Source organism: Eriocheir sinensis, chromosome 55 (genome assembly GCF_024679095.1).
Source record: "Eriocheir sinensis breed Jianghai 21 chromosome 55, ASM2467909v1, whole genome shotgun sequence".
Taxonomy (NCBI): Eukaryota; Metazoa; Arthropoda; class Malacostraca; order Decapoda; family Varunidae; genus Eriocheir; species Eriocheir sinensis.
In genome coordinates this window covers 10400530-10428021 of record NC_066563.1, presented here as the reverse complement: position 1 = coordinate 10428021, position 27492 = coordinate 10400530, and the positions used below count along the sequence as shown (strand labels likewise).

The 27492-nt window shown below is 45.6% G+C and overlaps 2 protein-coding genes across 3 annotated transcripts in view; one reads left to right on the top strand and one right to left on the bottom strand.

Annotated features, from left to right (window-relative positions):
- Nucleotides 1-27492, bottom strand: part of LOC126984040 (uncharacterized) — a 145660-nt gene that overhangs the window by 50072 nt on the left and 68096 nt on the right. For both annotated transcript variants that reach the window (XM_050837400.1, XM_050837402.1), the window contains exon 2: nucleotides 2886-2972. The gene's annotated coding sequence lies outside the window, so the exon portion shown is untranslated. The remainder of the gene's footprint in view (nucleotides 1-2885; nucleotides 2973-27492) is intronic.
- Nucleotides 5247-27492, top strand: part of LOC126984042 (homeobox protein B-H2-like) — a 35793-nt gene continuing 13547 nt past the window's right edge. Inside the window, exon 1 of the mRNA XM_050837404.1 lies at nucleotides 5247-5515. Within this exon, the coding sequence (XP_050693361.1) occupies nucleotides 5259-5515 (257 nt within the window). The 5' untranslated portion in view covers nucleotides 5247-5258. The remainder of the gene's footprint in view (nucleotides 5516-27492) is intronic.

The window sequence follows — 27492 nt, the reverse complement described above, 5'->3', positions numbered from 1 at the left end:
CCCACCTCACCTGGAACTCATTAGGGCACAGGTGGATCCCGTGTGAATCTCAGGTGCGTTAAGGAGCTGATGTCACCTCTCTCCATTACACAACACCTTAAGAATCAAAAACCACACACGCCTATAAACCCCACTACTCACCTCACCTGGAACTCATCAGGGTACAGGTAACATCTCATTTGAGTCTCAGGTGGTTAAGGAGCTAATGTTACGTTCTCTCCATTACCCAACACCTTAAGAATCGAAAACCATACACATAAGAAGAACATAAGAAGAAGAAGAAGAAGAAGAAGACCCCGTTACCCGCACTACCTGGAGCTCATTAGGGCACAGGTGGATCCCGTGTGAATCTCAGGTGCGTGGACTAAGCTTCTGATATCAAGCCCTCATTTCCTCCTTGAGTGTGAGGGCGTGGCCAGGCCTGGGAGTGTGACCACCTCAGGCCGCCTTCTTCCCACGCCCAGGGCACCACCACCACAACCACCACCACCTAACCTTTCTCTCTAATGATCTCTACCTCCCCCACACCTTACTCGACCTCAGGGAAGCTCTATGACGTGACCTGTCCAGCATGCGTTCCTCCGTGCTGGTTACCGTTAGCGTTTTGTCATACGTAAAGGGACATCGTGGAAGGGGTTCGTAGTAAGGGGCAGGGGAGTAAAGTGTTTAACGAAGGTGTGTCTTATGTGGAAAAGAGAGTATTATTTTTTTTCAGACGCTTCTACCCCTCACATCATTTCCAAAAGTCAAGAATGAGATCGGTCGGGTTCTAATGTGTGTGTTCTTTGATGTTCATGGTACAGAAGGAGCGTCACACTGCCACCAGGGTCATAAAACTACCAATGGAAATGCTGAGAACTCCTACGAAGCCTTTGTCAAATATGTGAACTTGGTCGGTGACATGATTAGGAATATGACCTTTAGTGTTTGGAAGACGTACTCACACAGACACGTACAGAGAGACAGACAAGATGCAGACACAAACATACAGAGGGATATAAAGCTACACAAACACAGACAAAACACGGCTAGAGATTGACAGAGAAGGGAAGGGAACAGAAGGGGATGGAAAGAAAGGGAAGGGAAGGGAAGGGAAAAAACTAGAACGGAAAGGAAGGGAGAGGAAGGGAAGGGAAAGGAAAGGAACGGATTGTAAGGGAGAGGAAAGGAACGGAAGGGAAGGGAAGGGTATGAAAGATAGATAGGTATTGAGAGACAGACAGACAGATGCACAGACACAAATAAAGACAGACAGACATACAGATACAGACAAAGACAGCTAGAGATAGACAGACACAAGCACACAAACAAGCTTACAAATATACTGACAGGCGGCAAACATGCACAGACTGATAAACAAACACTCAAACAGACAGACAGATAAACATAAGGACAGACAGACAAAGACAGACACAGACAAACACAGAAACGCGCTAACAAACATACAAACAGGCGGGGAACATTTTTTTTACAGCGGAGACAGTTCAAGGGCATAAAAAAAGAAAATAATAATGAAAAAAAAAAAAAAAAAGCCTGCCACTCACTGCACACTCACATACATACACACTTACAAACACACACACACACACACACACACACACACACACACAAATAATGAAAAAAAAAAAGCCTGCTACTCAATGCAGACTCACATACATAAACACATACATACATACATACATGAAAACACACAAACAGATAGTGACCCCCTCCCCCTATACACTCAGTTCCTCCCTTAACCCCCCCCCCCCCCCCCATCACACAGCCATCCCCTTCGTGCGTCCAGGCGATAACTTGCGGACGCCACTTAAGGCCACTAAGAGTCCAGGATCCGCATCTCGGCCGGTTAACTGATCGCCGCGGCCTCACGCAACGGGGAGCCGGCGATGAAGCGACCCACAAACACTCACTTTTTCTGTTATGTTCCTCTACACGTAAATTTTCCACGCACCGAAGAGATGGCCAAAGAACGTTTCATACACACAACGTTCCCTTCTTCCATATACGTTCAACTTTCACTATTTCTTCAAAGTACTAGTTAAGTTAAGCAGTCTTTGTGGGAACAGCGATTAGCGGGCTTTTAAATTTTCCACGCAATGAAGAGATGGTAAAAGAACGTCTCACACACCCTACGTTTCTTTCTTCCATATACGTTCAATTTTCATTATTCCTTCGAAGTACTAGTTAAGTTAAGCAATCTTTGTGGGAACAGCGATTAGCGGGCTTTAAAATTTTCCACGCAACGAATTCTTTAAGAGATGGCAAAAGAACGTCTCACACACCATACGTTCCTTTCTTCCATATACGTTCAATTTTCACTATCCCTTCGAAGTACTAGTGAAGTTAAGCAATCTTTGTGGGAACAGCGATTAGCGGGCTTTAAAATTTTCCACGCAACGAATTCTTTAAGAGATGGCAAAGAACGTCTCACACCATACGTTCCTTTCTTCCATATACGTTCAATTTTCACTATCCCTTCGAAGTACTAGTGAAGTTAAGCAATCTTTGTGGGAACAGCGATTAGCGGGCTTTAAAATTTTCCACGCAACGAATTCTTTAAGAGATGGCAAAAGAACGTCTCACACACCATACGTTCCTTTCTTCCATATACGTTCAATTTTCACTATCCCTTCGAAGTACTAGTTAAGTTAAGCAATCTTTGTGGGAACAGCGATTAGCGGGCTTTTAAATTTTCCACGCAACGAATTAAGAGATGGCAAAACTTCTCTTCAACTTTCACTCTTCCCTCAAAGTACAAGTTAAGTTAAGTAATCTTTGTGGGAACAGCGATTACCGGGAGCTTTTTTTTTACACATTTTTTTGTTGCCCTTGAGCTGTTTCTTTAGCTGTAAAAAAAAATACAAAGAACAAAAGTTAACACTCACCATTAAATGCTACTCTGCCTTCCTTCATTCTTAGGTACAGATTAATTCTTCCTTTAATCACTGTCATCGATGTTTCTTCCTTCTCACCTGGAAAATGAAGGAAAAATAAGGTTAACTAACACGCACACAGGTATCCATCATGGCCGACACTCACCTGCCCCACAGTTACCTGATAATCACTGGTCCTCAGGTCACGCTCACTCCATCCTGTTTATCCGAGGCGGGAGGGAAGGAGGAGGAGGGAGGAGGAATCATGTGTAGGTAGAGACGGGAGGAGATGGGATAGGAGAAGAGGGGAGGAGAGGGAAGGAGAGAGTAGAGAGGAAGAGGGAGGAGGAGAGGGCATCATGTATGGAGGAGAGAGGGCGGAAATGGTAGCGTAGAGGATGCAAATACGGAGAGAAGTAGAAGGAAAAAAAAGGAGTATGTAGGAATGTGAAGTGTAGAGAAAAGAGGAGGTGAGGGAAAGGAGGAGATTGAAGAGAGAAGGAATGGAGAGAAGAAAGTAAAGGAGAGGAAGAAATAACGAAAATAAAAGGAAAGGGGAGAGAGGAGGAGTATGAGAAAGGATGAGGAAGGGGAGGGAGAGGAGACAGAGGAAAGGAAGAGAATGGGAATAGGAAGGAGAAGGAGAGACAGAAGAGATAATATAGGCAAGTAATTTTAAACACGAATAATTACTTGACAAATTTAAAACATACAAAATTTTTAGGTACTCTCTCTCTCTCTCTCTCTCTCTCTCTCTCTCTCTCTCTCTCTCTCTCTCTTTTTTCTCTCTTTGTCTTTCTTTCATTCTCTTTCTTTCTCTCTCTCTTTCTTTCTTTCCCTCTTTCTCTTTCTTTCTCTCTTTCTTTCGTTCTTCCTCTCTCTCTCTCTCTCTCTCTCTCTCTCTCTCTCTCTCTCTCTCTCTCTCTCTCTCTCTCTCTCTCTCTCTCTCTCTCTCTCTGTAAGTAATCACCCACATTCGTCACTTTCCCGCCGGAGGAAGAAGGGTTGACAGGGCTTGTCGTAACGCCCTTTGAAATTAAGCCATCTGATCCCCTTCCCTCGTGCGACTGTCTTCTGATTCGCTCTGTTTCAATTATGCTTCCCTGTATAGAGCGTTCGATCCCCCTCCTGCGTCGTCTTCACGGGCTTATGGGTTTTTATGGGTTCGGATCCTGTCATGGTGTGTGATAAGGTGTTTCGTGTATGTGTGAGTGTGTTCCTTTTGTGTTACGTTTGAGTGGGTCTTGAGTGACTCTCGGTGGGTGACGCTCTCTCTCTCTCTCTCTCTCTCTCTCTCTCTCTCTCTCTCTCTCTCTCTCTCTCTCTCTCTCTCTCTCTCTCTCTCTCTCTCTCTCTCTCTCTCGTCATCCATTGTTGCCTCTCATTTTCCTTCTCTACATCGCTATATGTCATAATTTTCCTCGTCTTTGTCATCCGTTGCTATTTGTCACCCTCCTCCTCCTCCTCTTCCTCTTCCTCTTCCTCCTCCTCTTTCTCTTCCATCATCCATTATTCCTCCCATTTTCTTTCTCTACTTCACTATATGCGTGTTAATATCATCCTCGTCTTTATCCTCAATTGCTGTTTATCGTTTTCCTCCTCCTCCTCCTTCTCCTCCTCTTTCTCTTCCATCATCACCATTATACCTCCCATTCTCTTTCTCTACATCCTCGTCTTTATCCTCCGTTGCTGTTTATCCTCCTCCTCCTCTTCGTCACCTCCTCGTCTCACTCTTCCTTCGCTTCCTCTCATTTCCGATTCACTCTCGTGCCCCGTAATTGCGTCGCGCGGCAGGTGTCTGAGAGTGCATATCGGAGGCTCATTATTACTCGTTAGGCGACAGGTGGGCTGGGCGGCGGCGTCAGGGAATAAGGATGTAATGGGTGGGGTGGGTGGGGGGCGGGGGGGGGCCGAGCTAAATCCCGTATTCTTAAACCTATTGGCTCATCAGTTTGCCTGTTTTAAAAGCCTCTCGTAGAAGTTGCCGTGGGGTTTTCCATGGAGTGTTTTGTGATGATATAGTGATAGTTTTACACGACCTCCGCACCACGAACGGGATCCCCCCCATGAAAACCCGGTTAATTTTCTCTGTGGCTTTGGAAAATAGTCGTACTGGGAGCCGGGTATGTTTAAGAATATGGACCGAAGTCTTTCCAACCACCGCGGGAGGGAAGGAGCGGGTGGGTGTTGGTGGGCAGCAGCGGGGGGGCGTCAGGGGGCGAGGGTCTCGGTGTGGTTATGATGCAGACGTAAGGAAGCGTTTATTGTACTGTTAGGTGTGGTGACGCTGCTTCCAGGCAGAGAGAAAGGCAATGATTGGAGACGGAGGCGGAGGCTTACAGTGAAAAGCTTCATTCTTGCTGGGTGTGGCTGACGGTCACGTGGATGTTACCTCACACGCCCTTGTCCCCCGCAGGGTCTCCCGTGTCCCCCGCTGAGGAGGGGGAGGAGGAGGGCGGCACGGGGCCGCCGCCGTGCAAGAAGCAGCGCAAGGCCCGCACGGCCTTCACCGACCACCAGCTGCAGACGCTGGAGAAGAGCTTCGAGCGGCAGAAGTACCTGAGTGTGCAGGACCGCATGGAGCTGGCGGCCAAGCTCAACCTGACCGACACGCAGGTCAAGACCTGGTACCAGAACAGACGGTGAGTGGAGTCTCCTGCAGGGGGCGTTGTCTTGTTGTGTGTATGGCGTGTGTGTGTGTGGGGGGGGAGGGGCAGGAAGTGCTATGAAGGTGTAGGGTGATTACTTCCGCATCAGGTGCAATAATTTCCATGTTGGTGGGAACTGCTGCGGGCCACGGCGGACACCTGCCTGCTCCCCCGTCACCTGTCCCGCCCTATACCTTGCCCTGCCCCGCGCGACGTAGGGACATTGTGCTGCACCTGCCGAACAGTATGTGTGTGTGTGTGTGTGTGTGTGTGTGTGTGTGTGTGTGTGCCTCCCCCCCCCTCCCCCCCCCCGTCCCCGTCCCCCGCGCCGCCCCGCCCCGCAGGTGGAGTCAGCACGCAAGGGCCCGCCGCGGCTCATTGCCCCACAAGAAAGCACCCAAAGAGAAGAGACTATATTTCAGACAGTGGCGGGAGGCGAGGCGGGGGTGGGGGGTGAAGGAGGTGGAGGAGGAGACGGAGAGGCGGAGAGGAGACGAGAAGAGAACAGTGGAAGAAGAGGGAAGGAGAGTGAGGGAGGGGGGGAGGGAGGAGGAGCTGGGGATGAGGCATAAGGATGAGGGAGGCAGCGGCGGGCTTTCGTGTCGCCTCCCATCTGTCTCGGGGCCCCGCGACGTCCCGGCAGATCCTTCGCAACGCATCCTGCAATTTTGTGACTCATATTTGTTCTGTATCCTTATGGCGGCCTGGGTGTTCCCCCTTCCCCTCCTCTCCCCTTCCCCTTCTCTTTCTACATTTCTCCCTCTTACTTCTGTCATCTCCCCTCCTCCTCCTCCCTCTTCTTATGTCGCTCGTATCTCCCCTACATTATTTTCCTCTACCTCCATTCTCCTCCCTCTTCCCTCCTCCATCCTTCCCTCTCCCTCTATTTCCCTCAAGCTCCATTTTCCTCCCTTTCCTTTCCCTTTATTTCCCTTGTCGTACCCAGAGCATAGTATTTAACGGTTTCTGACGCCTAACTATTGCCAAGACACATCAGAATCTAACTCTTTTAACGATAACTATAAATTAGTTTCCTCATTGGAGCCCAGAAGATAGTTTAGGGGTAGGAAGTCGGGAAATATAATCGGCTGTGTACGACAATCAGGCAACGTTGGTCTCCTCTCCTCCATTCTTCCCTTTCCCTCTATTTCCCTCCAGCTCCATTCTCCTCCCTCTCCCTTCCTCCTTTCTTCCCTTTCCCTTATTCACTTTCTAGATATGATTTTTTTAGTATTTCCTCGTTTCCTTCTTTCCTTACCTCTGTCTTACCTAGCTCTCCCATGCACTGAACTGGGCTTCTTAATTTCCCTCTTTTTTCCCCTTCCCTTCTTCCTCCTCCATCCTTCCCTTTCCCTTAATTTCCCTCCAGCTCCATTCTCCTCCCTCTCCCTTCCTCCATTCTGCCCTTTCCCTTATTCACTTTCTAGATATGATTTTTTTTAGTATTTCCTCGTTTCCTTCTTTCCTTACCTTTGTCTTACCTTCCTCTACATTGCACTGAACTGCCGTTTTTCTATCAATCCTCTACTCTCCTCTATCTCTTGCTCTGCCTTCTATCTATCTTCTATCTTTCATTTATCTTCTATTCTATCTGCTATTGTTTAACTATCTTTTCTATTCCAACTTATTCCATTTTCCATCTACTGTTCTATCTTCGACTTTCTACATTCTATTTTTGCCTCGCGTTCCAAATCACCTTCTCCTCGGTTCTCTGGAGCTGCGACTTTTTTTCCCGTCAATGGCGTCACCGAGGCACGAAATATTTCCCCGGCTGACGTCTAAATTACTTAATGTCTTCTTTCGCTGACTATAACGCGCCGGGAGGTCTTCGGGAGGGGCGGATTTGCAGCAGCCCCACCTTATAATGTGTCGTAAGGAGGAGGAGGAAGAGGAGGAGGAGGAAGAGGAGGAGGAAAGACATATACACACATACATACATTCACACACATAGCAAGTATCCTCTCTCTCTCTCTCTCTCTCTCTCTCTCTCTCTCTCTCTCTCTCTCTCTCTCTCTCTCTCTCTCTCTCTCTCTCTCTCTCTCTCTCTCTCTCTCTCTCTCTCTCTCTCTCTCTCTCTCTCTCTCTCTCTTACTTCTTTTTTTTCTTTTTTTTTCTTCCAATTCTACTACTACTACTACTACTACTACTACTACTACCACTACTACTACTACTACTTCTTCTTCTTCTTCTTCTTCTTCTTTTTCGTTTTCGTTTTCTTCTTCTTCTTCTTCTACTTCTTCTACTATTACTACTACTTATACTTCTTGGTTACTGTTCCCGCTCTTATAAGTTCATCCTCTCGCCCTCTGTACGTGGTCATTAATACTGTTCTTCTCGCTTTTATAAACTCTCCTCTAGTACTCTCCTTCCCTTCCTCTCCTCTCCTCCCGCTCTCTCAAAAGACATCAATCTCTACCTCCCGTCCCTTCAACCATTCCTCCCGCCTTCTACGTGGTCACCAATACTGTTCCTCCCGCCTTTATAAACTCTCCTCCCGTCCTTTTCTCTCCTCATTCAATATCTACCTCCCGTCATTCTCCTTCCCTCTCGTTCTCAATACCTTGTCGTCAATACAGTTCTTTCCGCCTATATATACTCCGGTACTTTCCTTCCCTTCCTCTCTTCTCCTTCATCACCCATTCCTCCCGTTCCCTCCCTCTCACCTCCTCTACACGGCCATAAATTTGGTTACCCACGCCCTAACAAGCTGATCTTCCCGCCCTTACATACTCATCCCTCCCATCCTCACCCGCGCCTCCTCCCCGCCCATACGCCACACCGCCAATTATGTTAACAGTGCTACAGGCTGGATGGGTCTCAGTTCACCTGCTCTAAGTGTACCCAGGTGTGTGTTGCGTCGTGTAAGCACCTCATTACGGTCTTGCTTAACGTGTGGGTTCCTTGGGCTCCTCCTCCTCTTCCCCTTCAATCAGGCCCCATGGTATAATTTTCTTCCGCCGTTTCCACCGCTATGGCTTATCATTTATCTCTTCTGTGTTCCTCCATGCATTCACCTGTCACCTTGCTCTCTCTCTCTCTCTGTCTCCTTCTCTCTACCTGCTTTGCTTCAATCTTCCTACCTTATCCTGTCGCCTCTGTGCTGTGATTTTCTCCCCTTGTTGCTACTCTTAAACGGCTATTACTTATCTCTATGCATCTTTTTTTTTCTCTTTAATTTAACTGTTATGTTCCTCACCTCTCTCTCTTCCCGTTTCACATTTCTTTTTTTTATATCCCAATCTGTCGCATCTTTGCTATAATTTCCTTCCCTTGTTGCTACTCTTAAACGGCTATTACTTATCTCTATACATCTTTTTTTTTCTCTTTAATTTAACTTTTATGTTCGTCACCTCTCTCTCCTCCCGTTTCACATCTCTTTTTTTTTTATATCCAAATCTGTCGCATCTTTGCTTTAATTTCCTTCCCTCGTTGCTACTTTTAAAAGCCTATTACTTATCTCAATTCTTCCACGCATACTTTTTATTTTTCCTTAATTCGGCTGTTAGATTCGTCACCTTCCCCTACCTGTTTTTTTATTTTTCCTTAATTCGGCTGTTAGATTCGTCACCTTCCCCTACCTGTTTCACATCCTTCTTTACCTCAATCTGTCAACTCTCCTATAATTTCCTTCCCTCGTTGCTACTCTTAAACGGCTATTACTTATCTCTCTCTTCCTCTATACTTTAACCTTTTTTTGCTTTACTTTCGGACTCGTCACCTTTCTCTTCCTGTTTCACTTCCTTCTTTACCTCAATCTGTCAACTCTTTGGTGTAATTTCCTTCCCTCGTTGCTACTCTTAAACAGCTATCATTTACTTCACTCTTCCTCTATACAGTAACCTTTTTTTGCTTTACTTTTGGACTCGTCACCTCTCCCTTCCTGTTTCACCTCCTTCTTTATATCCCAATCTGTCGCTTCTTTCCTATAATTTCCTTCCCTCGTTGCTACTTTTAAGCGGTTATCACTTATCTCTATGCATCATTTTTATTTTTCCTTAATTCGGCTTTTAGATTCGTCACCTTTCCCTACCTGTTTCACTTCCTTCTTTATCTCAATCCATCGCTTCTTTCCTATAATTTCCTTTCCTCGTTGCTGCTTTTCAACGGCTATTATTTATTTCTCTTTTCTTCCATGCATTTCCTCTTTTTTTTCTTCTAAATTTGATCGTTAGTCCCATCACCTTTCTATACCTGTTTTGCTTCCTTCTTTACCTCAATCAACGTCTTTCCTATAATTTCCTTCCCTCGTTGCTGCTTTTAAACGGACATCATTTATTTCTCTTTTATTCCGTGTATTTCCTCTTTTTTTTTCTTCTAAATTTGATCGTTAGTCCCATCACCTTTCTATACCTGTTTTGCTTCCTTCTTTATCTCAATCTTTCGCCTCTTTCCTATAATTTCCTTCCCTCTTTTCCATGCTTAACACACCATTCCTATCTCTCACTTCCTCCATGTATCCTTTTTTTGCAAGATTTCGTGTCCACTATCACTGTTTTTTCGGTATTTTAGTTTTTCGCTTCCTCTTCCTTCTCTCAATCAGTCGTATTCCACTATAATTTCCTTCCCTTTAAACACTAATCGCCATATCACTCCGTTCTCACATGCATTCCTCTTTTTTGCCATATTTCGTAGTGGTCATCTTTATGTTACCGGATTTTAGTGTTTCCTGCCCCCCATCAGTCGCCTCTATGGTATAATTTCCTCCTCCCTCGTTTCCTCTTTCCCTGTTTATCGTTCCTCTCACTCTGTTCTCTTGTTCTCATCTCTCACTACTTTTTCTTGGTCTCGAACCCGCCGTCTTTCTCTACCTGCTTCGCTTCCTTCTTTACACCTCAATCCATCGTTACTTTGGTATAGTTTCCTTCCCTCGTTGCTATTCTAAAAAGGTTATCATTTACCACTCTGTTCCTATATGAATTAACCTCTTTTTTGCTTTACTTTTGGACTCCCCACCCACCTCATTCTCTCTCTCTGTTCTCTGTTTAGAAAGAGTGGATTGAAATTCACCCTTTCTAAATTTGCCGACGACACAAAAGTGGATGGAAAACAGCATTGCCAGATTATCGTATTCACCACATTGTATTCATTATTTTTTAGCCTCAAACTCTCGTACCTACACAAATAACGAAAGAATATTAAAGTTAGCGTTGAAACTGTTATTTATTGATGTTTGTTTGTTTGTTTTGCTATAGATATGTCAGAAACTACGAAAATGCAATATAGTGTGTACGATAATTCGGCAACGCTAGTGGAAAAGCTCTCACGACGGCAGATTGCAAAATTATCCAGAGAAACCTAAACCAGATCACTCAGTGGTAAGAAGTGGCAGATCTTCTTTAACACTACCAAATGTAAAATAATGCACATTGGGTCCAGAAACAGTAACCACACATAAACTCCTTGGGCGGGGAACCACTACAGGAGTGAAGGAGTTAACAGACTTCGGGGTCACTATCAACACTGCAAGTTTGCCTGCATGAAAGCCAATACTATGCTCGGGTTCATAGCGAGGAACTTAGAATATAAGACGCCGGGAGTTTTGTTATCTTTGTATAATACGCTGGTAAGGCCATGTTTCTACTTTATACCTCAATCTATCGTCTCTGGTAGAATATCCTGCCCTCCTGGCCACCTTCGCCGCCCCTCCATTACAGATTCTTGTGTTTCCCTATTTCTTTTTTTTTTAGTATCTCTCACTTCCGTTTCTCAGTATCGCATGTCTCTCTCTCTCTCTCTCTCTCTCTCTCTCTCTCTCTCTCTCTCTCTCTCTCTCTCTCTCTCTCTCTCTCTCTCTCTCTCTCTCTCTCTCTCTCTCTCTCTCTCTCTCTCTCTCTCTCACCGTGTGCTATTACTCCGGGCTCGGTAACATCTCTTCCCTTCCCTTCACTTCACTCTAAGCACCTCTAAACGCCTAAATCGGACTTCCTTTGTGCGTGATCTGATTGCTTATGCTCCTGCTCTTGATCGGAGGGTTGGGAGAAATACACCGTTCATGTTTTTTGTCATTTTTCTCTATTTTTTCCGTTTTTTTCCTCTTCCTTCATTCTGTTTCCTCGTTCCACTTCCTCCTCCTTTTCGCTAATTTCACCATCCTCTTCTTCCCTTCTCCTCTTCCTTATCTTTCCTCCCTCCTGGTATATTCTTTTCCTCCATATCTGATACGTTAACTTAACCTACCTTTCCTTCCCTTTTCCCCTATCTTTCCTCTCTCTTCTCTCTTCCTACTTCGTTCTTTTCTCTCTTCCTCTCTCTCTCCTCTACACCTGCTTCTCTACACTTCTTCTTCCTTTCTCTCCTTTCCTCCTTTCCCTTCCCTTCAATCTTCGTCTTTTTTTCCCTCTTCTTTTCTCTCCTTCTCCTCCATTCCCTTCCATCTTCACCTGTTTTTTCCTCTTTCTTCTCTCTCCCTTCTTCGTACTATCCTTTTCTCTACACTCTTCTTCCTTCAACGCATCTACTCTCTTCCATTCTCTTCTCCTTTCCCTTTCTTTCCATCTTCGCCTATTTTTTCCTCTTCCTTCTCTCTCCCTTCTTCGTACTATCCTCTTCTCCCTCTCTTCCTCCCCTACACTAGTTTCCTCTGACGCATCTATCCCTCTTCCCCTCTCTCTCCTCCTCCTTTTCCTCCCTTTCCTCTTCCCTTTTCCTCCTTCCCTAGTACGTATTACCCATTCCTCCCTCTCTTTCCTCCACATCTGCTTCTAACATGTATCTCTCCTCTTCCTTTCTCTCCTCCTCCTCCTCCTCCCCCTCTTCCTCCTCCTCCGCCACATCCTCTGCGTGTTCCAGTAATTGGCCTTCCTCGTCCCTTCTGCGTGAGTCACGGGACACGTCTCCTCGTCCTGGATTGCTGTTACGGCGCTGTTTCTCCGCTTCGCCAAGAGTGAAAACTTAAGTGATCTCCCTCCATCCCTCCCTCCCTCTCTCCTTCTTTTTCTTCCTGTTCTTGTCCTTGTTTTTGTTCTCGGTTTTGTTCTTGCACTTCTTGTTGTTCTTTTTTCTGTTTCTTCTGTTTTCTCTTTTTTTTTCTCCAGGTTTTATATATTTTCTTTTCCTGTCTTTTCTTTCCCCTCCTTTTTCTTCTTTTCTTCTTCTTTTTCTTTTCTTTTCCTGTCTTTTCTTTCCCCTTCTTCTTCGCCTTCTTCTTCTTTTCTTCTTCCTCTCCTTTTCTTTATCCTCCTTCTTCTCCATCTCTTCCTCCTTTCCTTTTCTTTTTATTTCATTATCTTCCTCTTTTTCTCCTGATTTTCTTTTCTTTTCTGTTCCTTATTTTTTTACTGTTTTTTGCTTAATACGTCTCTTTTATCTCTCTCTCTCTCTCTCTCTCTCTCTCTCTCTCTCTCTCTCTCTCTCTCTCTCTCTCTCTCTCTCTCTCTCTCTCTCTTCCATTTTTTTATTTCATTATCTTCCTTTTTTTCTTCTGATTTTTTTTCCTGTTCCTTATTTTTTACTGTTTTTTGTTTAATACGTCTATTTTTTCTCTCTCTCTCTCTCTCTCTCTCTCTCTCTCTCTCTCTCTCTCTCTCTCTCTCTCTCTCTCTCTCTCTCTCTCTCTCAGTCGAACAACACCCCCGTCGTTAAACATGGCAAATTGCACTTAATGGCCCTCCCTTCACGACATGAGCAGGAGCGACAAGGCGGAGCTCAGGTGCGGCGGCGCGTTACTTAGCTCACCTGCAATGGATTAATCAGGGTTGCCTATCAATATACAAGTGGAGGAGAGGCTTAGGCGGGACGCAAGAAAAATATGGTTCGAATACAGATAGGTGGATAGGTATAGATAGATAGATAAATAGATAGATAGATAGATAGATAGATAGATAAGTAGGTAGGTAGATAGATAGCTGAAATAATAGACAGAGTGAGAGAGGTAAAGTGGGAGAGTAAGAGACTTTAACTGAGGATAAGACGCAAGGGATATTTAAGGTCCTCTGTTGATGAATGTACTGATAACGTACAGATATCGTATGAAAAAGGTAAATAAAGGAGGAAAAGGGGAAAGAAAGGAATGACACAGAGATAACAATAACATGGAATAGCTCACCAAATAGACTAAAAACTTGAAATAAAGGAAAAAAAAGACAGATATCGTATGAAAAAAGGGAACTAAAGAAGGAAAAGGGGAAAGAAAGGAATAACTTGAAATAAAGAAAAAAAGAAGAGACAGATATCGTATGAAAAAAGGAAATAAAGGAGGAAAAGGGGAACGAAAGGAATAACTTGAAATAAAGAAAAAAAGAAGAGACAGATATCGTATGAAAAAAGGAAATAAAGGAGGAAAAGGGGAAAGAAAGGAATGACAAGGAGGTAACAATAACACGGAATAGCTCACCAAATAGACTAAAAACTTGAAATAAAGGAAAAAAAAGACAGATATCGTATGAAAAAAGGAAATCAAGAAGGAAAAGGGGAAAGAAAGGAATAACTTGAAATAAAGAAAAAAAGAAGAGACAGATATCGTATGAAAAAAGTAAATAAAGAAGGAAAAGGAGAAAGAAAGGAATGACAAGGAGATAACAATAACACGGAATAGCTCACCAAATACACTAAAACTTGAAATGAAGGAAAAAAAAAGACAGATATCGTATGAAAAAAGGAAATAAAGAAGGAAAAGGAGAAAGAAAGGAATGACAAGGAGATAACAATAACACGGAATAGATCACCAAACAGACATAAACTTGAAAAGAAGAAAAAAAAAAAAGAAGACATATCGTATGAAAAAAGGAAATAAAGAAGGAAAAGGGGAAAGAAAGGAATGACTTGAAATAAAGGAAAAAAGTGAAACAGAAATCATATAAAAAAGTAAATAAAGAAGGAAAAGGAGAAAGAAAGGAATGACTTGAAATAAAGAAAAAAAGAAGAGACAGATATCGTATGAAAAAAGTAAATAAAGAAGGAAAAGGAGAAAGAAAGGAATGACAGAGAGATAACAATAACACGGAATAGATCACCAAACAGACATAAACTTGAAAAGAAGGAAAAAAGTGAGACAGAAATCATATAAAAAAAGGAATTATAGAACGATAAAGAGGAGAGGAAGGAAGGCAGCCCAGCAAGCTAACATTAACACGATACACGGGCTTCTCTCTCTCTCTCTCTCTCTCTCTCTCTCTCTCTCTCTCTCTCTCTCTCTCTCTCTCTCTCTCTCTCTCTCTCTCTCTCTCTCTCTCTCTCTCTCTCTCATTAACATCGGATAGCTCGCCACAGACAGGGAATGAAAATAACCAAACAATAACCAAACAATAACCAAACAATAACCCAAAAACTTGAAATAAAGGAAAAAAGTGAAACAGAAATCATATAAAAAAAAGGAAACAGAGAACGCAAGAGAGGAAAGGAAGGAAGGCAGACCAGGTACAACAACAACACGACGGGCGTATCTCTTCCTCTCATTAACACGGGACAGCAAAGCGCGGCGCACAGACACGGGAGGCGACCCACGGCGGAACAGAGCAAGCCGCGCCGAGCCAAGCCGAGCGGGGCGTCGCGTGTCGTACTGAGGGGGATGGCATGGCAAGCCGATGACGCCCACGGTTAGGGTTGATGACCGTGACTGTCCGGGGCTTTGAGTGGCCCAGTCAGGTGTGAAGTCATGCAAGGGGGATGTGCGTACCTTACCTGTGTGGGGGGGCGGTGGGGGGTGAGGGGGGAAGGGGTGGTGGGGGTTAGTAACGAGCCCACTCACCGTAGCTCCAAGGGTGATGGTGATGGTGATGATGATGATAGGGTGAAGATAGGGACGAAGATGTTACATGTGTGTGGGTTTGTATGGGAAAGGGCGGAGGAGGATGAGGATGATGAAGAGGAGAAAGAGGAAGAGGAAGAGGAGGAGGAGGAGGAGGAGAATAAGAATGACAATGATGATGATGATGATGAAGATAAACAACGTATACGAAATAACTTAAGGAAATATTCTTATCACTAGACACACACACACACACACACACACACACACACACACACACACCCAACCACCCTCCCCCCATCCCCCCGCCACCCACCCCTCACACACATAAGAAGACACAACACACACGATTTCCATCACTCCACTCTTTACACACTCGCACCCCGGGGGAAGGTGGCACTCTGGGGGCCTGCCACGGGGGAGGAAGGGGGAGGGGGAGTGCCTAGTGCCATTGCTTTGATCCCTCCATATGGCTCCTGACGTGACCTCATCTACTCTGGCGGGCGCGGAGACCCTGGTGGCGCAGACGAAGGCGTTAGGTGACAACATGAACGAGTTTTTGAGCCGAAGGAGATGCAGACGCCGAATGCAAAGCGAGGGAGGCGACGGAATGGCTTAGCACCGAGATGATTGGGTCGAGGTGGCGTGTGGCAGAGTGGGTGGATCGTGTGGTGGGTGACAAGCAAGGGGAACGAGTGGAGAAGCCTTAGTGAAGTGGAGGAGGAGAGGGAGAGGCAAGGGAATGAAAGGAAAAGGGTGGAGGAAGGGTTTTGGAGGGTAAGTGGATGGATAAAAAGGGTCTGAAAAGAGTAGTAGATAAGTAGGTGGAAGAAGGGGACCAAGTGGAAGAGTATGAGTGAGGTGGAGGAGGAGAGGGAGAGGCAAGGGAGTGAAAGGAAAAGGGTGGAGGAAGGGTTTTGGAAGGTAAGTGGATGGATAAAAAGGGTCTGAAAAGAGGAGTAGATAGGTGGGTAGAAGAAGGGACCAAGTGGAGAAGCAAGAGTGAGGTGGAGGAGGAGGAGTAGGAAAAGGCAAAGAGAGGAAAGAGAGAGGATGAAGGAGGAGTCTTCTAAAGGGTAAATAGATGAATAGAAGTGGATAGGTGGAGAGAAGAAGGGGGATTGTAGATTAGTAAGAACAGGAGGGAAGATAAAGGAGAGGAGGAGAGAAGAGAGAGAAGAGGAGAGAAGAGAGAGGAAAGAGAAGAGAGAGGAGAGGAGAGAGAGGAAAGAGAAGAGAGAGGAGAGGAGAGAGAGGAAAGAGAAGAGAGGAGAGGAGAGAGAGAGAAGAGAAGAGACAGGTAGGCAGAAGAGAGAAAAGGGAGAGAGAAGAGGAGAGGAAAGGAGAGAAGGGAAAGGTAAATAGGTATGCAGGTAGGTAGGTAGGTAGGAAGGTCTGGAAGGGAAGGGCTCTCAACACGTATAGTAGAGATAGACATATTGGTAGATGAAAAAAAATAGAGGCAAGGATATAGGAAGATAGCAAAATATTAAAAAAAAAGTGGATAGGTAGGATGGGTAGGGAAGGGGGGGGGGGGGGGTTGTCAACGCGTGGAAGTCGTCGGAATCGCTTGGTTTCGTTGGGACAGTTTTTCGCAGTCGGCGCCTTCCATTAGAGTTAACACGAAGGTTCTTAAGCGAAGGTGAAGGCGGAAGGAAGTGCTCTGAACGCTCCCAGCACCCTCCCTCCCTCCCTCCCTTTCCTTCCTTCCTTCTCTCCCTTCCTTCCTTTCCAGTAGTGCAACATATCCTTCCTCCCTTTTACTCTTTCCTTCCCTCCTTTCCTTTCGTTCCTTCTCTCCCTTCCTTCCTTTCTACTAGTGCAACATATCCTTCCTCCCTTTTCCTCTTCCCTTCCCTCCTTTCCTTTCCTTCCTTCTCTCCCTTCCTTCCTCTCCACTAGTGCTACATATCCTTCCTCCCTTTTCCTCTTTCCTTCTCTCCTTCCCTTTCCTTCCTTCCTTCTCTCCCTTCCTTCCTTCCTTCCTTTCCACTAATATTATAAACGATACCTCCCTTTTTCTCTTCCCTTCCTTTCTTTCCTTCCTTCCTTCCTCTCCACTAGTCCTTCATATCCTTCCTCCCTTTTCCTCTTCCCTTCCCTTCCTTTCTTTCTTCTTCCGTTCGTCTCTTCGTGTTTCAGCTTCATTGTCCTCTTTTCCTCTTCACTCTTTCCCTTCCTTCTATTCCTTTTTTCCTTTCCACGTATATTATAGATTTTTCCTCCCTCTTCCTCTTTCCTCCCCCCTTTCTTTTTCCTTTCGTTTTTCTTCGTGTTATAGCTCCGTCCTCTTTTCCTCTTCCCTCCTTTCCTTCTTCCCCTTTCCTCTTCCTTTTCTTCTTTCAATTCAATTTCTATTACATCTCTTTCCTCCCTTCTCTTTCCTTTCCTCTTCCATCCCTTCTATTTCCCTTTCCTCATATTCTATCTCTCTTTTCTTCTCTTCCTTTCCCCAACCCATCCTACACAGTACATATTTTGAGAAGCATGGAAAGAAGGAAAAAGGGAGGGAGGGAGGGAGGGAGGGAGGGAGAGAAAGAGGAAGGAAGGGAGGGAATGATTGAGGGAGGGAGGGAAGGGCAAGCCTGTCTCACCTCTGACGCGTAGAACAATGGAATGGAAGAAAAATGAAGCATACAAAATATCACAGGGGCGGAATGGGTGGCAAATGGAGCCCGTCTCAGGAAGTGGAGGGGAGACTCAACGAATAGCGAATGAGGCGACTCGGGTCTCTGCTGCTGGTAGTTCGAGGGAGGGAGAGAAAGAGGGGGGAGGAGGAGAGAGGGAAGGAGGAAGGAAGGAGGGATGTAGGGAGGGAAGATTTGAGGGAAGGAATTAACGAAAGAATGAAGAGGGAAATAAGGATGTAGGGAGAGAGGGAAGGAAGGAGGGATGTAGGAAGGGAAGAAAGGCGTGTAGGAAGAAAGGAGGGAAGGAATGAAGGAAGAAATGAAGAGATAAGTAGGGAGAAAGAAGGAACGAAGGAAGGAAGGAGAAATGTAGGGAAAAGGAGCGAAGAAGTGAGGGAGGGGTGTAGGCAGGGAAGGACGGAGTAAGGAAGGAAATTAGAAGAGAAAGAAGGAGCAGGAGAAGAGGAGGAAAAGGAGGAGGAACAGGAAGAAGAATAAGAAAATTAAGAAAACTATAACAATTACAATAAAACCAGCAAAAGGGAGGAGGAAGAAGACGAAAAAAGGATCAAAATAACAACAATAACAAAAATACGAATAAAACGAAAAGATAAACAAGAAAAAAACCCACGAACAAGAAGAATAAAAAGAACATGAAGAACAAGAAGAAAACGAAATAAATGAAGATACAAAAAAAAGAAGATACTGTACACGAGAAAGAATAGAAAGAAAATAAGAATCCAATCCAAGACAACCAATCACCAAACCGATTATTACTGAGACAAAACAGAGAGACAAACAGACAGACAGACAAAACAGACAGACAGACACAGACAGACAGACAGACAGACATGCGTGGCGGGGCAAGACAAGTGAGTTACCGCCATCAGTGATAAATATATTGTCAAATTTAAGTGTGCTTGTACCGAGTGATTGCCGATCCGTCCTGGCAGAGGCATGAAAACAGCTTCTTCTTCTTCTTCTTTTTTTTTTTTTTTAAGTCTACACCTATAGCGCCGGTAGGCTTGCTTGAGGGGCCTGGATGGTGTTTGGCCCCAGCCCGTCATGGCGCAGGCAAGTGTTTATAGTGGCGCCATCTGCAGGGAACTGATTAGACGAGAAGCCACAGTTAAAAAAATCTCTCTCTCTCTATCTCTTGAAAAAAAAATGTTAATGGGTAACAAACACACAAACAAACAGACAAAGAGAATGAGCTTTTTGATAGTAAAGGCATAATCGTCTTGTGTTTGGTTAAATAGAAAAAATAAATAAAAAAAGCTCTTCCTCCCTTCCTTCCTCTTCCTTTCCCTCCTCTCTTCCTCTTCCATTCTCAGTGTTACAGCTCTTTCGTCCTCTTCCTTTCCTCCTTTCCTCCTCTTCCCTTTCCTCCTTTCCTCCTCTTCCCTTCCCTCCTTTACTCCGTTCACTTCCATTCTTTTCTCTTCTTCCTTTCTCTCCTTTCCTTCGCTTCCTTTGAAAGAAACACTCGTCCAATTTCCCCACTCCTCCTCCTCCTCCGTCCTCTCTCTTCCTCCTCCTTTCCCCTTCCTCCCCTCGTCACGGTCACGTCTTCCCCCGCCACAGACGCCCGCAAATCATACTCGCCGGGGATAAAACACACAACGCCTGATTGCGGCAATGTGTCCCTGTTTAAGCGAGACACTGAGATTTGCCGAAGAGGGTACGTGTGTGGGTGTAGCTCTTCTCCTCCCTCTTCCTCCTCTTTCGTTTTTCCTCCTTTTCCCTTTTTCCTCTTCTCTTCTTAGTAGCTAGTAAAGTTCCTTCGCCCCCTTTCCTGGTCTCCTTCCTCCTTTCCTCCTTTTCCGTTGTTAGTTTTACAGCTCCTTCTTTCCTTTTCCTCCTACCTTTCTCCCTTTCTCTTCCTTTTCTTAGTAATACAGCTCCTCCCTCACTTTTCCTCTTCCCTCCTCTTCCTCCTCCTCTTTCATTCTTAGTGTTATAGCTTCTTCCTCCCCTTTTCTTTTCCCTTCCCTTCCCTTCTTTTCTTCCCTTCTCTCCTTTCTTTTTCTTCACTTCCCTCCTATCCTCCTTTTCCCTTTCCTCTTTTCCTCCTCTTCCATTCCCTTCTTTCCCTTTCCTTTTCCCTTCCTTACTCTCCTCCCTTTGGACTGTCACAACAACTATTTGCAAAGTCCACAACGGAAGTTCTCATGATTTTTTCTTCTTTGTGTTCATGGTGCAGAAGCCTCGTCAGACTATCACCGAGCTCATAAACTACCCATGGAAAAGCCCACAACTCTTACGAAAGCCTTGCCGAATGTGGGTGTGTGGGGGTGTAAGATCCGAAATGGTGAGGAATGCGGCTGTAGATTCGCCTAAAAAGGGAGGGAATGGCTGTCTCTTACTTCCTCCCTGGCTGGTCTTTGTTTCACCCTTTGTTTGAGTAGCGGGCTTTTTTTTTATGAGTAGCTGGCTTTTTTTTCATGAGTATATATAGCGGGCCTTTTTTCATGAGTATATATAGCGGCCCTTTTTTTCATGAGTATATATAGCGGGCCTTTTTTTCACATTTGTTACCTTTTTTTATGCCCTTGAACTGACTCCTCTGCCGTAAAAAAAAAAAAAAACCTGTCTGTCCTTTCTTTGTCGCCCTTCATCTTTGCTTCATCATCATTGCCCACCAACTAAAAAAAGAAGAAAAAAAATCAGATTGGTTATACGCTCTTCTCCCGCGCGAATGAAAACTGAGACATTGATAAATCGAAGCGGGAATGAAAAGGAGAAGAAAAAAAAAAGAGAAACAAAAAGATTAGAAAACGGAGAAACGGCTTGAGTACAGTCATTGCAGTCGTTCTTTTCGCGGGCTAACTCAACAAAGTGGCGCCCTCTGTCACTGTCGGGAGCCAAATGTGTTCAGCAAAGTGAGAACATCCTGCTTGTGAGAACGGTGTGACAGAACCTGAGGAAGAGGGGGAGGAAGGAGGGAGGGGATGGTGAACTACACGACACGAGACTGAGGAAGGGGAGGGAGGGGGAGAGGAAGGGAGGGAGGGAATGGTAAGCTACGTGTGACAGAGGTTGAGGGAGGGAGGGAATGGTGAACTATACGACACGAGACTGAGGAAGGGGAGGGAGGGATGGTAAGCTACACGATACGAGACTGAGTAAGAGGTTAGTGACGAAGATTGAAGAAAACGAAGAAAAGTGAAGAAAAGCAACACTAGGGAGGCTGAAGGAAGGGGAAAGGAAGGATCGTAGAGGGAAATGAAAAAAATTAAAAGCTGGAAGGAAAATCACGAAAGACAAACTGAGGAGGGAAAAGATTAAGAGGGAGACTAAAAAACGAAGAAAAGTGAAGGAAAGCAACACAAGGGAGGCTGTAGGTAGGGGAAAGGAAGGAGCGTGGATGGAAAAAACAAAAAATACAAAAGAAATGAAAGAAAAATCACGAAAAAGACAAAGGAAAGAAAACAGTGAATGGGAGACAATAACAAAAACTGAAGAAAACGGAGAGAGGCAAGGAAGAGGTTGCAGAGGAGAGCAAGGAGCGTGGAGAACCCAGATGAAGGGGAACGTGAGGTGAGGAGGAACAAGGAGACTAACGGAGTAGGGATTTTGATGTGGGAAGAGGCGCATGGAAGCGGTGACTCAAGTACTTCCTGATAGAGCTTGTGAAGGGGGAGCTACAGGCACGTCAAGGAGAAGGAGGAAGATGAGGAAGAGGAGTGTCTGACTAACGCTTTCATGAGTATTAATAAAGATCGAGAGAAAAAATACGTGTTAAACAAAGGCAATTAAAAGGCAAAAGAAGGTGGCGTATTAGCGGTTAAAGAGGAAGAGAAGGAGGAGAAGGAGGAGGAAAAATGTCTGACTAACGCTTTCATGAGTATTAATAAAGGTCGAGGGAGGAAATAAGTGTTAAACATAGACAACTAGAAAGCAAAAGAAGGAATAGCGTGTTAATAGCGTGTCTTAACTCCCTACTTCTTGCTGTCTTAACTCCCTACTTCTTGCTTCTGTGACCTAAAAATATACTGATAAGGCTTTCAGAGGGAATATTAAGTTTACTAGACAAAAATACGGACACGCGAAGACAGTGAAGGGTAGAAAAAGACGGCGTGAGGTGTGTTTAGTCTGTTTTATAAGTCTTGATTCCCAGGGTTGAAAATAAAAGGTTACAGGAGGTAGAAAAAGGTTGAAAGGGGGAAATTACAATAAAGCGAAGATAACCAAAGGAAGAGAAAGAAGAGGAAGAAGAAGAAGAAGAAAAAAAAGATGAAGACGAAGAAGAAGACGAAGAAGAAGAAGAAGAAAAAGAAGAAGACGAAGAAGAAGTAGAAGTAAAAGAAGAAGTAGAAGTAGAAGTAAAAGAAGAAGAAGAAGAAAAAGAAGGAAGAAGAAGAAGAAGAAGAAGAAGAGGATGGCGTGTGAGTGAGTCCGACAAAGCTACGTCTTACTTTCCTTCTCCTCTGACACGCAAAACAAACACAGCAACACCCAACAACACGCCACACGAACACAAGACCAACGCAAAACAAGTCACATACCTGTTTACCTCACCCTCCTTACCTTATTCCTCTACTTCTCCTTTTCCTTCACTTCTCGCTTTGTACCATTCACGAACCTAATTCCTAATGCTCAAGCTATCTACAACATGTTTTCTTTTATGCTGTTCTATTGTCGAGTTCACTTTCATCTTATTCCAAGGTAGAAATGAAACTATAAAGACAGCTAAGAGACCCTAACCTATCTTTTTGGTCACACTTCTAAACTCTTCTTTATTGGGGCAGTGATGATAGCTGGCATTTTTTATTTTTCTAATTATTAGTTTTTGTTTTACCCTTCAGCGGCTTCATTTACCGTATAACAAAACAAAACAAACAATGAAAAAAAAAACCCGTTTCCCAGCTCGCAGGACCTCACTCCCCGACACGTGTTCCATCACCAGTCTGTCGGGAGCCGCTCAAGTAAAGGAGGAAAGCGCTAAAAGAAAGACTTGGAGGAAATGCTAATCGTACGCCTTGCCTTCAGAGTCTTTCATCAGGGGCGCGGCGGGTGACGAACTGCCGGGCGAGGGAGAGAGGAGGTGGGGTGAGAGGGAGAGGGAGAGAGCGAGCGACCCTTTTCCCGTGCATCCAGTCCTCTCGGTGGAGCGGACACTGGCTGATTTAATTATATAGACCCATAACGAGCCACGAGCCGCCGCGACGCACTGGGAAAACCTGGTAACACACACACACACACACACACACACACACACACACACACACACACATCCCCTTCCCCCCCTTCCACCCACACTCCGTAATCTGCGTAGAGAATGGCAAATACTGATAAAAGATACATAGCAATCTCACGTTTAAAACCATCACCACGCCATCCACGGGGCTCTTGACGTTTCCATCTGGGGGGGGGGGGGGGGGGGGCGAGGCGCTGTGGAAGAGAGAGAAGGGAAGAAAAAGAAGAGACAGAGGGTAAGGCAGTCATCGTTGGGGCTGTAGAAGGGAGGAAGAAAAGGAAAAGAAAGAAGAAGGGGCAGATTGTAGGATGTTCATTGGGGAAGAGAAAGGAAGAAAAAGAAGAGAGAGAAGAGGCAGAGTAAGACAGTCATCGTATAGGCAGCGTGGCAGAAGAGGAAGACAAGAAGAGGAAGAAGAAGAGGAATCAAGTGAGTAGGGCGATCATCGGGGAAGAGAAAGGAAGAAAAAGAAGAGAAAGAAGAAGAGACAGAGGAAGACAGTCATCGTATAGGCAGCGTGACAGAAGAGGAAGACAAGAAGAGGAAGAAGAAGAAGAGGAATCAAGCGAGTAGGGCGATTATCGGGGAAGAGAAAGGAAGAAAAAGAAGAAAAAGAAGAAGAGACAGAGGAAGACAGCCATCGTATAGGCAGCGTGGCAAAAGAGGAAGACAAGAAGAGGAGGAAGAAGAAGAGGAATCAAGGGAGTAGGGCGATCATCGGGGAAGAGAAAGGAAGAAAAAAGAAGAAAAAGAAGAAGAGACAGAGTAAGCCAGCCATCGTATAGGCAGCGTGACAGAAGAGGAAGACAAGAAGAGGAAGAAGAAGAAGAGGAATCAAGCGAGTAAGAAGGATCATCATACAGTCACGTGATGCGAAGAAGAAAAACCGCAGAAACGCAAGGCGACGCAAGGCTTTAATCAGGGCTGTTCCGCCGCGTGCATGCATACGTCTGTCCGCCACTGGGCCAACGGTGCCAGATTGTCGTACTCTGCTTCCCATGTTTCTCGATTTCCGACCCCAAAACTGCTTCCATCACCCAAATAACTGCCTTCACATACGGTTATCGTTTGAATGGTTAATTATCGGTGGTTCTTGGTAACAGTTATGGGCCAGAAACCGGTAAATACGAGGCTCTGAGTACGGTAAGCTGGCAACGGTGCACTCGGCCATTAAGTATGACGCACATATTACCGTGAAACCCTCAACTGCGGCGCGTCTTGAAGGGAAAAGTAGAAGCCAACGCCCCATCAGAGAACACTTGAGCCTAACTATGAATTACCCCGACACACCACATGAGGGCAATGCATCTTATATCCTTTTTTTTTATTAGAGGTTACCTGGTGTGGCCTGAGGGGAAGAGTAGAAGTCACTGAACGAATAAAAAACGTATTAACCTACTTTACGAATTACCTTGGAGTGTCGAGCGAGAACTGCATTTTGTTGTTTATCAATTATTATTATTATTTGTATTAGAGGTTTGTGGAAAGGTATTCGAGGTATATAACGTTACCTGTAGCACAAGATATATCAGGTAGAGTAGTTTTGGTCCACAGCTTGTCTTTATTTCTGCTTCTTACCCCTTTTTTCTCTGTTTTTAATCGTTACAGGTATACTAGGGTCTTGCACAGTAGTTTAAATTATTTGAGGGACACGTATACAAGGTGGAATCCTTTGGGTAATTTTCTTTCTAATTATGGAAGGCGTGTGTATTTTTTATTTCTGCTTCTTAGACCTTTTTTCTCTGTTTTTAATCGTTAGAAGTATAATGGGACAGGTATACTACGGTTATGCACAGGTAGTTTAAATAACCTGAAGGACACGTATACAAGATGGAGTCCTTTTGGTAATTTTCTTTCTAATTATGGAAGGCGTGTCTATGCCTGTGTTAATTAGGTCAGACACAGGTGGGCTAGATTACAGGTGGGACAGTTATTACAATCTGAGTGTTCTTGATCCCTCTTTAATTTTGTTTTAGTAATCATGATCGTCTTATTAACCATGGGAGACGTGTGTATACCTGTTTTAATTAGGTCTTACAGGTAGGTTAAATTACAGGTAGGACACTCATTACAATCTGAGTCTTCTTGATCATTCTTTTATTTTGTTTTAGTAATCATAATCCTTTTATTAATCATGGGAGACGTGTGTATACCTGTTTTAATTAGGTCTTACAGGTAGGTTAAATTACAGGTAGGACACTCATTACAATCTGAGTCTTCTTGATCCTTCTTTTATTTTGTTTTAGTAATCATAATCGTCTTATTAACCATGGGAGACGTGTGTATACCTGTTTTAATTAGGTCTTACAGGTAGGTTAAATTACAGGTAGGACACTCATTACAATCTGAGTCTTCTTGATCCTTCTTTTATTTTGTTTTAGTAATCATAATCGTCTTATTAACCATGGGAGACGTGTGTATACCTGTTTTAATTAGGTCTTACAGGTAGGTTAAATTACAGGTAGGACACTCATTACAATGTGAGTCGTCTTGATCCTTCTTTTATTCTGTTTTAGTAATCATAATCCTCTTATTAATCATGGGAGACGTGTGTATACCTGTTTTAATTAGGTCTTACAGGTAGGTTAAATTACAGGTAGGACACTCATTACAGTTTGAGTTTTCTTGATCATTCTTTTATTTTGTTTTAGTAATCATAATCCTCTCATTAATCATGGGAGACGTGTGGTATACCTGTTTTAATTAGGTCTTACAGGTAGGTTAAATTACAGGTAGGACACTCATTACAGTTTGAGTTTTCTTGATTCTCTCTCTATTTTGCTTTGATCATGAGAGGCGACTGATTCTTCTTGGTCGCTATTTTTTATTATAATCATGGAAGGCGTGGGTGAACAGGTATTGGGGTCTCACACAGGTATGGTAGCGAGGGGGGGGAGGGAGGGGGGAGGGGGAATGCGGTGCGTGGGGAGGGGAAGCGTTACCTGGAAGGCGCGTGTAACAGGTGTGGGGAGGCTTCTCAGGTGCGTGAGTGTCGGCCGCGGGAAGCCACAGGTAGGGTGACGGAGCTCTGGTAAAAAAGAATGGTAGTGATTATTTCGTGATTGCCCGGGGTGTGTGACAGGTAAGGACAGGTGTTTCGGGGACAGGACCGCCGATTAGGGCAGGAGGGGGACAGGAAGGTTTGGTACACTTTAGAGGAATTGAGATTAATACACGTCGCTCATCGTTTCCTGAGTCAGCCGCCACTAACCCGCCGGAACAACGCTGTACTTCCCACCTCGACACGCTCCCTTACCCCCCTACCCCTCCTTTATCCCCCGCCCCCATTCCGCCGGCCACCACATCCTCCTCCTCCTCCTCCTCCTCCCTCAGCCTCGTCCACGCCGCCACCACCAATACCATCACCTGTGCGTAATCACCACCACCGCCACCATCATCACCAGCACAATCTTTGCCACCGCCACCGCCACCATGACTCTCACCGTTCGTTGTCACCGCCGCGCCGGACAGTGCCAACTTCTCCCGCCTTGCTCCAGTCTCCCCCTCCTCCCCCTTCGCTGCCCAATACTGAAACATCAACATGTGCAATTTCTGCCACGGGTTCCGCCACTCTCGACATCATATCCTTGACGTCTCTTCCTCCCCCCGCCGCAGCACACCGTCCGTCGCGTCCCCTTGCACCCTCCTCTCAATGACAAAACTCTCCCACACTTGTAGGAGCTGTGGGGGTCTGGGCGGGGCCGGGCGGGGCGGGGCGGGCCGGGGAAGGCTCCCCGCGGCGCGGTGGGAGGGTATGATTGAGACAAATTAGATAATAACACGGGCGTGGTGATGGATGGCGGCCGAGCCACGGGTTCACCAACACTGGTTTAGTTTCCATGCATTGTAAATGGTGTTCAGGCGTCGCTTTATTTAAAAAAAAGTTGCTGTGGTGTGTTGGTGTTCGATGGCCGCCCACCCCGCCGCCCAGGGGCCGGCGGCGCGGGCAGACGTGCATGGGGCGGGGCGGGGCTTCCGCGGCCCCGTCTTTGCTGGGTAATTCATGGCGCCGCTGCGTCTGGAAGGATTTACGAGGTGGATGGCTGCCGCTCGAAGAGGAATGTCTAAATCATACATGCCACGACTCCCTCGCACCCCGCTGCTGCCGGGCCACGCACGGCCTCGCGCGGCGCCGCTCCTGCGGGGCGTCAGGCGAGGAGCCGCCCCGCCGTGACCTGCTATGAGGCGCATGGCGGGGCGGGGCGGGGCGGGCGGTGAGGTGGGATTTCATCCCTGATCAGCACACCCGCACGCCAAGGACTGTGCTGGAGTGTGACGCCGCTGCATGCTCCGGCAGGGCCATTTGCAAGGCTCATTAGCGACGAGAAGGCGACAAAAACTCTTCGCCCGCCGGAAGTGGGTCAGCCATCGGCGGCGAGGCTAAGCGCTGCGTCGCGGCGGCTATATAGCCGGACGGCCGCCGCGGCGCTGAACACTCCCGCCGGGGCGCCGAGGA